Source organism: Equus quagga, chromosome 10, assembly GCF_021613505.1.
Source record: "Equus quagga isolate Etosha38 chromosome 10, UCLA_HA_Equagga_1.0, whole genome shotgun sequence".
In the NCBI taxonomy this organism is placed as follows: Eukaryota; Metazoa; Chordata; class Mammalia; order Perissodactyla; family Equidae; genus Equus; species Equus quagga.
In genome coordinates, this window is record NC_060276.1 from 36,316,017 (window position 1) to 36,327,002 (window position 10,986).

Here is a 10,986-nt window from a genome sequence, read left to right on the forward strand (position 1 = left end):
TACATATGTAAATATCATTCATAGCTGATCCATGTGGCATAGTGCGGTAATAATTCATTTCATGTATAACTTTTGACTTTTACTGGAGTTAATAATTGCTTTATTTTTTCATTTGTTTCCCTTAATTTGGATTTCTAAGTCTTCACGTACTGTCTGGTAAAGCTGTAGAGTCTCTCAAAACAATTTTATATGTGTTAAAACCTGTTAAATCCCTTATAGATTTCACTTGCTTTTCCTGCGCCTCTCTGTCCTCCTCTTGCAGTCTAAACTTGTTGCTCCCTGAGGCTGCTGCACAGCTTATGCTAGGATCTCCCTTGACATCACCCTGAAAACTCCCTTTCTCTTTTTTCTGTGCTGGATCTACTATTTCATGAATCTCATGACTCCTATTTTCTTAGTTTGCTCTCTTATTTTGGTGGAGCACATCCTCTAGCAGCTTCCGAGAAAGGTACACAGGAGCTAAATTTTTGAGATCTTGCATGTCTGAAAGTCATTATTCTATCTTCACTATTGATTGATAGTTTGAGTGTAAAAATCTAGGTTAAAAATCATTTTCCCTCAGCAGTTTGAAGACATGGCACATTGTCTTCTAATTTCCACTGTTGGTATTGAGAACTCCAATGTCATTCTTATTCCTGATCCTTTGATGCAACCTTTTTTCGTTCTTCCCTATCTCCCCTGGAAGCTTTGAATCATAATCCTGAGTGTCAGTATTCCAGGAGCCATGTTGGGGGAAGGAGACTGGGACTCTCATCCTTAAGCGTGAAGACTTTACTTCGTCATTCATTTTGTGCTCCACCTAACTCCCACCCTCTTTTGGGTCAAGTGTCCCAACTCTGGAATTGCTCTGAATCAATTTAACCAGTTTCCTGCAGAGATCTGGCTCTCCTCAGTAGAGGTGGGGATGGTGGACATCTAATTGTCCCTTACACAGACCTGCAAACAGCTCCCCCTCTCTTAGTGCTCTGCCTCAGCCCTCCTTCTATAGTAGTTGGTGCCTCTGATTCCTAAGCATTTCTGAGATTCTCAGGGGGCAAATCTGCTTGTTGCTCACGAATATTCCCCTCTTCAGGTACTTTGGTTTAATCACCCTGTACTCTGCTAAATCAGTTACCACCCCTGTAGCAGATTTTCATCTTCACATTCTGTGGTTCAGTGTTATAGACCTCTCTTGATATCATCAGAAATGGAGGTTTAGTGTTTCTGTGTTCCTTGTTCTCCTTGTTGTTTGGGAGTCAAGTTTGAAAAGAGGAAGAGAGTGAAGAGAAAACCTTGATTTCACTATCTTTAATCAGGAAGTCATAAAGAAAAAAAGAAGTTGCAAAAGGGTGTATATGATATTCTTTTATTGGTAGGTTTGCCACAGTCCATTAATTAATTTAGCAAGTATTTATTAAGCCCAGTTAATAATGTGGTAGTTAAGAGCATGGGCTTTGAAGGCAGACTGCTGTAAATTTACTTAAGCTCTTTGTATCTTCTTTTCCTTATTTTAAAACTGGGAATAATAATAGTACCTACCTCATAGAGTTGTTGTGAGGATTAAATGAGTTAATAGACATAAAGAACTTGCCTGGCACCCAATAACTCCTCAATACATGTTAATTATTATTATTAATGTTATTGTTACTTTTATTATTACTATGGGCACTGTTAACTATTATTACTAGGCACTCTGCAGGTGATATAATGGAGAACAAAATAGAAATGAGATCTTTCCCCCAATGAAAGGGAACAATTTTACCATTTCAGGGTGCTAAGGACACTGTTTCTAAAACTGAGACTCCATTGGTCACAAATTCAAGACTGAGACAAGGGACTTGAACACTTGACTTCCAGGATGAAATTACCAGAGCCCTGTGCTCCTCTTCTGAAATGCAAACATTAGCAGCTATCATGTATTTAGTACTTACTCTGCACCAGGTAGTTTACATAAATGATCCCATCAAATCCTCAGACAAAGACTACAAACTAGTTATTAATATCTCCATTTTATGGATGGCAAAACTGAGGCTCAAGGTAACATGCCTCAGGTGATACAGCTGGCAAGTGGCAGTGCTGGCATTCCAACCCAAGCCTGCTATCAAAACCTGACCATTTAACCACACATTAACCTTTTTTTAATTATACTATGTCTCATGTCTAATGCTTTACTCAAAGTAACATTATTAAGTGACTAATACTTCAATTTGAACGGGTTTGTTGGATTGTTTTCCTCTGGTATAGGAGGTGATAGGGCTTTATGAGGACCCATGAAAAGAGAAAAGAATGAAGAGATTAGGGAATGGGACACCAGTGACAAACTTCCTAATTTGGTCTCAGGATGATTGGGCAAGGATTATCACTTTGTACCTTTATATTTTGGCACAAAGTAGTCTTCTGAAATAAGGTTTTAGTGTCCGCACTCTTCATTTTTATTGTATTCCCAATGCTTGTTTTCAATGAAATTCTATTGACTACAAATGCATATTGCTAGAATACACATTTTGGATATTTTTTTTCCAAATGTGGCCTAATTTGGCTAAACAAAGGCAATTCTCTGAATTTCTCAGCAAGCCCAGAGAACCTTAAGCTCCTTGTACCTATTGTTTTCCATTACCCTAAATACGGGTGCCTGGAAGGAGGATGCTAAGCTAAAGGGGATGCAGTTAGGACTGGAGCATTCCAGTATGGGACCACCAGGCATGTTGTCAGAAAAGGTTGCCTGCAGCTCACAGTGGCTACAATTGTCTTTGCACCTCATTCTAAATAAAATTAAAAAAGCATTGTGTTCATGAGTATCATATCAACAGACTGGACTAGTGACTATCTCTTGGCTAAGTCCAAGTGTTGAGATCATGCATTATTGGAGGTACTCCCTTTAATAACAGGAATTCAATTACCTTTTGGTTTCTTGATCTCTGCATGTGTTCCTAGCTTTTTGTTCAAAAGTGATGTTGTCATTTTGTCCTTCAAGTGTTGCTTTCCAAGTCAGGTATGTTTTAATGTACCCTTCCAAGGACAAAATTCTTTGGAAGCCAGTTTTGTGTCTTTCAAGTACAGTCAATTTGAACTGATGATAGTCAGCAGCAGCACGAACATTTAAATTGAACAAATTCAAATGTCACTGCTCCTGACCTAGACATTATTCTCCTGGATACAAGCTCCGAAAAGCCTAGGGTAGAGCTAGCTAAAGTCACTGAACAGCAATCAAGGATAAGTTTCAATTATTCATTTATTCATCATTCATTCATTCATTCAAGTTCAGGTCTATACTGTAGGCAAAACCAATAGACTGAGTCATCAGTGGTTTCACCATTCTGGGCTGTAATGTCAACAAGGATATCTGTCTGACAGAAGTTCCTGCCAATCTGTCTTACTTCTTTGGAGCTGTAGTCAGAAGCCAGGACAGAGGGTTGTGGAAAGTGTCCTTTCTCCCCTTGTCCCAGCCTCTACCTCTTTTTCTTCTCATTATTTGCAGTAGCTGCAACTAGAGCCTTTTGTGACCAATGCTAATGGAGTGTGTCTTTGACATAAGAATGGGCAACTCCCACTGATGAAGGGCACAATGGGTGAAATAGGGACACAAGCCAGCTAGAACACAAATCCAAGCCCTCGCAGTGAGAGTGGGTCATTGTGACAGACCCACTTTTCCAACTGAATGCTGTTGCTACAGCTATGCTCTTTCCCTTAGCTTCAGGTCCCTCTACCATAGTTTTGTGGCTCTGTGTGTGTGTGTGTGTGTGTGTGTGTGTGTGAGATATGTGGTGGAGGCTAGAGAATCCTGAAGAAAAAGCTTTAGGTTTCAGTCATCTTGGGGAGTTGCTGTCAGTCAGCTCTAACAGGGATCAATCTGAGAGCACAAAGGGCAGTGTAGCCCGGCCAGCTAACAACCCTGTAGGACGGGTCGACTCAGAGGTGAGGGTGTTATTTTTAAGAATTTCAGTCTTTGCTTTTGGCTGTAGATAGATGCAGTCTCTTACCCAGAAGTCTCTGTGCTTTTCAAAACAGAATACTAGCATTCTCCCTGCTTTCAGGGGCTTGCTATTCTGGGGCTTTTTACTATTATTGATTTTATACTCCACCTTTCAGACTTCACTTGTTGTCATAACATACCAGAGCCCCAGAAAAGAGGCAAGCTCTTGCAGAAAACCTAAAGGCACTTAAATGGAGCACTGAGAATGTTAGGAGGAGGAGTTAGTGAAAACTCCTTAAGGGACCTCAGTGTGTGCCAGGCAACTAAGTGTGGCTGCGTTGGTGGCAGTATATGTGATCCATTCACCATGCCTATTTCTATAGTGTGTGTTAAGGTGGAGTGGTGAAGGGAGATCATTGGAATAAAACTCAGGAGACTGAGTTATTGATTTCCACCCTGCTATTAGCTCTGTTATCTGGGACAAGGCTTTTGGCCTGGACAACTGGAAGAATGGAGTAGCTTTTAGCAAAAATGGGGAAGACTCATTGTAGATGGAGCAGGAGGATTTGAGGTAAAGATCAGGAGTTCAATTTTGAGTATGTTGAAATTAACATCCAAATAGAGATATTGAAGTAGGCAGTTGACGATATGAGTTTGGAATTTAGGAAAAAGGTCTGAGCTGGAAGTATAAATCTGAAATGTATGGCATAGGTGTGGTATTTAAAGCCGTGAGACTAGAAGAGATTACCAAAGGAGTAAGTGTAGACAGAGAAGAGAACCAAGGACTGAGTTGTGGAGCACTCCAATGTTAAAAGATCAGAGAGAGAAGAAGAACCCATATACAGGCCAAACAAAAATGACTACAAGCTAAATTTGGTCCCTGGACTAGGCCAAGAGTTGGGAAATTTCATAGTTCAGAACTAGAAAAGACCACAGGGGACATCTATTTCAATCAAGAAATGGGAGACCTGGGTTCTAGTCCTGATTCAATGCCTAGGTGAATGAACTGTACCAATCACTTAACTTCTCTGGGTCTCCCTTTCCTATCTAGAAGGTAAGATAGCTAGACCAGATGATCTCCAAGGTTTAAACATTCACGATTCGGTACCCTCATTTTAAAGATGAAGAAACTGAAGCCCAGAGAAAGGAGATAAGTGACTTGTCCAACATCCTGCCATTAGGAACAGATCACAGGCTAGTGCGTCTTCTTCTATTCTGTTGTTTTAAACCCTACATGTGTATTAGAATCCGTGGGAGCTTTTAATAATACTGATTACTACGTCCCGAACCTAAAGTGTCTCATTTTGTTGGTGTGTTTTTGATACTCCTTGGGTACGTCTAATGTGCAGCCAGGGTTGAAAACCCTCTGCTGTACGTTAACAAGGCATGGCAGTGTCTTGCTAGCTGCTACACCTCTCTGTATCTTGACGTGTGTTTCCTACACAAAAACAATTCACTCAATTTGTTTTTCCTGAGGAAGATTAGCCCTGGGCTAGCATCTGTGCCCGTCTTCCTCCACTTTATATGTTGGTTGCTGCCACAGCGTGGCTGGCGACTGGTGTATGTCTGTGCCTGAGATCTGAACTAGCGAACCCAGGCTGCTGAAGCGGAGCATGCCAAACTTAACCACTACAGCACAGGGCTGGCCCCTAAATTTTAAACCCTTTTAGTCACATAAACGTTGTTATAGGAGGATGGCTTTCTAGACCTTGTGAAACCAAAGCAGCAAGTATCAGCTTTTCCTGAACCTTGGTAATATGGTATGACCATAGCTTTCTTGAACTCCATCCTAGAAGGGAAATGTTGTGGAAAATCATGAAGCCATGGCCCGTGCGGGAAGAAGGAGGGAGGGATCGCTTACTCTTCCTCCCTATCTTTTTGGAAAAAATGATACAAGTTTTGTCCCCAAAGCGAACTTACAAGGTTAGTAAGCAGTACATCAGGCAGAGTACACAAATGCTATTGCTTTTACCATATATATATATAGCAGGCAGAGTCATGCTGTCCACCATAGCAGCCTCAATGCTTAACAGTGGCTTCTCACCAAAGCTTTGCCACTTTGCACGCCAGTAGGATATAGGGTTTCTTGATTGAAACCCACATTCTCCATACACTACAACATTTGAATCTGTATTTGTGGGTGTGTATGTGTCAGTACGCATGTCTGCATGTGTATGTGTGGGGATATGTGTTTAAAACCATATTCTAGTGTTCACTTTCTCTGGGGAGCATATGTCTAGCAGAATGGCCATTTTGGACTAAGACAGGGCATAGACGTAGACTTTGGAGATATATTATTTATAGTCTTACCACACACACCTACCACTCTAGTAGTGCCAGCAAAATGATTTTGCCATACACAATGCACCAGTAATTAACCTGGTAAATTTCCTTTGAGTGCCTCTTGTCTATTCCATACTTGTGTTTTTAGTGCTCTTTATAACTCTAAATCACTTTCTTAGTTTAGGAGCATAAAAATATATTGTGTATGACTTGATTTGCTCATAAAATTGTCATATTTGATATATTTAAAGATGCGAGGCCTGGGGGAGAAAAACAGAAAAATTCAGGGGAGAAACCAAGCAAGTCCTCCGAAAAAATTGTTTTTTTCCTCTGGGTCTTCATGCTCTCCTCCAGTCAGATGTGCAGCCCATAATAATGAACACAGGCTTGGAATACACTCTGAAATTGCTCTAGGGTGACTAGGGCTCAAGATAATTGTAATTTTTAAAAATAGGTTTCACCGTTGTTTGGAACCATCTACAATTCAATTTACTTTATCGCACAAGCCATGAATAATGCTGTGAGAGAAAATGGACGGGCTAGTGCTGCCAGCCTGGTTCAGCATTCCAGAAACATGCAGTTCTATGGATTCAACCAGTTGATAAGGACAGATTCAAATGGAGATGGAATTTCAGAATATGTAATCCTGGACACCAACTGGAAAGAATGGGAACTCCATAGCACTTACACTGTGGACATGGAAACGGAGCTGCTGCGGTTCAGAGGGACCCACATTCACTTCCCTGGTGGCAGGCCTCCTAGAGCAGATGCAAAGTGCTGGTTTGCAGAAGGGAAGATCTGCCGAGGAGGTAAGGAATGGAAAATCACTGGTAGTAAGTTTGGCTCAGCTTGGGTTACGAGGGATCCTCTTTAGGGTAAGGCCATATTTTAATATTGGAACAATCATAGACTTGATCATTTGCACTCAGGTGACATAAACATCTTGGCACTCTGTGTAGTTAATTTAAAATAATAAGGACAATGAGAGGTACTTTGCAATCTTGAATAATCTCCACAATTTAAAAGTCACCCCCTAATTGTTTTTTTAAAGGATCCCACTCCCAAAGCGGTTACTCTAATAAGAGGAAGGCATGAGCCTTCTCCTTGGTCTTTTATAGGCTATGACCTGCAATTATTTCTCCTGCCGGCAAGATCCACTTGTCCTTCTCTTGATGTATCCAAATCCTGCAAATCAGGTCCCACCAGAAATACTGTATCTATACCCTCTCCTCTCTGAACGCCCATTGAACTAAAAGTCTGTACCTCACAGCTTAGCACAAAATTGCTTTTCAATTGTTTCTTGTGTATTGATTGTGTCTCCCTCTCCCAAATAGACTGCTCCTTGAGGGCAGGGCCCTTAGCTAATAATTCTTGCGCTACCTGACGGTTTAACACAGTCCACATCCAATAAATACTTACAGTTTAATTGACTGACAGAACAGCTCTAGCTTGTGGAAGAGGCGAAGCTCCATCAAATCTCTGAGAGCCAGAGGGGAACTGTGGAAGAATCCATATTATTGCTATGCAAGTGTGCCCCACACCCTTCTAAAACCAAAGACATCTATTTGAAATGGACTTCTGTTTCTGTTTTGCTTTAATATGACATATCCAACTAACTAGTTCTTCACTTGTGTCATCATAGATTTCTCCCTTAAATCTTAGTAATCCATCCAAATATTTAGATTTTCCAAAGGCCAATTTACATCCTGATGGAAACACTAATTATCAAAACTAGACTCACCGATGAAGAACAAGTGCTGTTTTTCAGCCATGCCTCATGAGGTGTATGGGCTCAGGTGAATTCAAAAGTTCTTTTGTTTTTATAAAGGCAACATAATACTTACCCTTCACAGGTGAGATAACATTTTTATTCTCAAGAACTCTATTGCCATTCAACTTAAATTAAAGTACTCAAAGTTTTCCATTTGTGGACTTTTTTCTCCAAAGAAACACCCGGGTCAGCCTTAATTCGTGTGATTTGTTATTGTCAGAGTGGTGAGTGGTTTTGCTTCAGAACAGTGAAATTGCTTTCTGTGTCCATAAAGTCAACAAGACAGACTGTGCTGTAGAAAAATGGAATTAAGTTAGGTAGATGTGGCTTGATTTTAGAGTCACCAGAAAGCATGAGGAGTCCCTCTGTAGTGCCCTTTATTTACAGCCTCTCTTGATAATGCCATTCTTCCTCTTCCTCTTGCTCTCTGCAGGTATCGACCCTGCCTTTGCTGTGATGGTCTGCCTTGCTTTGCTTATAGCCCTGCTGTCTATTAATGGATTTGCTTACTTTATAAGGTACATTTTTTGTTCTTTTTGTGTATAAAATACAAGCCCATAATAGCCTTGTTAATATTGATTTCCAGGAAGTCATGTTTCAGTACAATTGCCTCATTACATGACCCGCTGATTTTCTTTTTTCCATAGTGATTTACCATCCCTACCGGCCCCATTTAGGGTGAAGTGTTTTCATGATGCCAAGAATAACTTCCTCAGCTGTGTTGTCAGTGTTGTTGCCTGTGAGTAGATCTGGCTCTCAACACTATCGTGAAATAAGAGAACTAGTACTTCAGGGTCTGTCTTTGCTCCTTTTTCCACTGGCAGAGTCCTATAGCTGCCTCCTTCCCCAAATGATATGGACTGGTAGAGAATGTAGTTGGGGTATTTTACACAAGTTCCAAGAATTAGGTAGACTTTGGCTAGGATCCAACATTTAGAAATAATGGTGCTAACTCACAGGATTGTAGTGGGGATTAAATAAAGTAAGGAAAGCACCTAGAACAATACGTGACTCATAGTAGGTACTCAACAAATGGTAAATCTCAACTTCCTCCCAGGCACATGGGACTCTCCTGCCGATTGTTGGTAGCCCAGGATCCTACTTTGACACTCATGCCTTTTGCCCAGGGTATCATATTCCAGATTTTTACTGTCCTTTTTCCTTGGGCAAAAGTTATCCTAGCTAATCATCAACATCATCATTATCATCATGTCTTTGTCTTCCTCCCTCAGATCCCTTAATAGGTGACCAACTACTTTGATGAACTAATTCAGGATCAGGGATGAATGGCTGAAGATGGCTTAATATGACACCCCTTTCTTATAATCTTTACATTTTAACAGTTGGACACCCCCCCCATATTAGGATGATTTGAGGAAAGTAAAAAAGGAAATCAACCATAACCCTCCCACTTTACGCTTCCCTCCCTGCAAACTACACCTTTGTTATCTCTTTGTAAGTGTGGTTCTGACAACAATATGACACAAATTTGGTAGAGTATGGAGTGGAGCTATTTTGGTGAGTTCCAAGAAAAACTGTCTAGAATGTATTAAGTAGCTATGTAAGTTTGGACAGGACACTAAAGTTTTCTTGGCCAGAATTTTCTCATTTGTAAAAGGAAGCAATTGGATTAGATGATCTTTAAGAGCCCTTCCAGCTCTGATAGTCTAATTAGTCTGTGAAATCCTGCATTGAAACTATAACAGGTGTTACTCTTAGTGTTTAATATGTTGGCATTGCTGTGAAAAACCACTATGATCCAATCTCCCCAGTATTAGAAACTTGGTAAAGCCACACAGAATAGTAGGTAGCTTATGAATTATTAAAACACACTTGATAAAGACATTAGTGCAAAAGAAGTTTTTCTTTTAATTTCTGTGACTGTGAAATATCCCAGCTCAGAATTTAATGTCAGAAAAATGTAATGTCTTTAGCTTCTGCCAATGAATGAACTATTTAATTAACATCATTAGATACTTAGAGAAAATAAATGCCATCCAATCAAAAAGCTCCCCCCTCTAGGGAGATTTGAGGAGTAATAGGCTCTGGCTGCCCAATGCCAAAACATCCCATGGCAAGGTGGAAAATGGACTCACTCAGATGCTTATTTTGCTTGTCAACCCTCTGCCCCTCCTCCAAATGACTGGTCTCACTAGTCTTTCCTGTGGAATGGACTGGTTCTTTTGGCTTGGAGTGAGCCCAATCTGCAATTCTTGGGAAGGGAAGGAAAAAAGAAAAAAGAATCCTGGGGGTGGGGGGTGAGGGGATTTGTTTGGAGCTTGTAGACTGAAGGGCAAAGAAGACTGGAGAGGAAAATGATTGGAGAGAGACATGATTAGAGAGGAAAATGATTGGAGAGGAAAATGAGTTTGAGACAATTGGTGCTTCAAGTGGTCACAGAAAACTCAGAAATGGGAGAGAGGCACATCATTTCCCAGAGTCACTTGGTCCTTGGTTCTTCAGCTAACAAAGCACAAAAGATGCCCTCTCTTAGCTGCTTTCCTCCCTCTCTGCCCACCACGGCTGCAATCAGAAGAGCTGAGCGGCTGATGAGTTTCTGTAATAGATGGTGATTACTTGCAGGAGAGTGACTCTCTGTTCCTTCCTTTTCTGTGTGTTTTGATTGTTTAAGTTTTTTCAGAAAGAAAGCCGTGCAAAGAACCCAACCACCCCAAAACAAAGGATTCTTTGAACTCCTTCTTTCTCCCTACTCCTAACCAGATTGCCTTGCCTTTCTATAAAGCTCTCCCATGCTTTGTAATACTAATGATGATAATGATAATAATGAGCCCTTATACTTTATAGTGCTTCATGCTTTTCAGAGCACTTTCACATACATTATCTCATTTGATTTTCAAAACAACTCTATAAAACGAGTAATGCAAGGACTATTATCCTGTCAGATAGAGGAGCACACTGGGACATGAAGAGGTTAAATTATTTATCCAAGGTCATCTGGCTAATTAATGACAGAATCTGCACCACAACCCAGGTCTCTGGATTAAGAGTCCAGCTCTCTTTCTATTAGAGTGTATTCTGT

The 10,986-nt window shown here is 40.6% G+C and overlaps 1 protein-coding gene across 1 annotated transcript in view; it reads left to right on the plus strand.

The window, feature by feature from the left end:
* Positions 1-10,986, plus strand: part of GUCY2F (guanylate cyclase 2F, retinal) — an 84,187-nt gene that overhangs the window by 14,861 nt on the left and 58,340 nt on the right. Inside the window, exons 3-4 of the mRNA XM_046674039.1 lie at positions 6,630-6,984; positions 8,380-8,464. Of these exons, the coding sequence (XP_046529995.1) occupies positions 6,630-6,984; positions 8,380-8,464 (440 nt within the window). The remainder of the gene's footprint in view (positions 1-6,629; positions 6,985-8,379; positions 8,465-10,986) is intronic.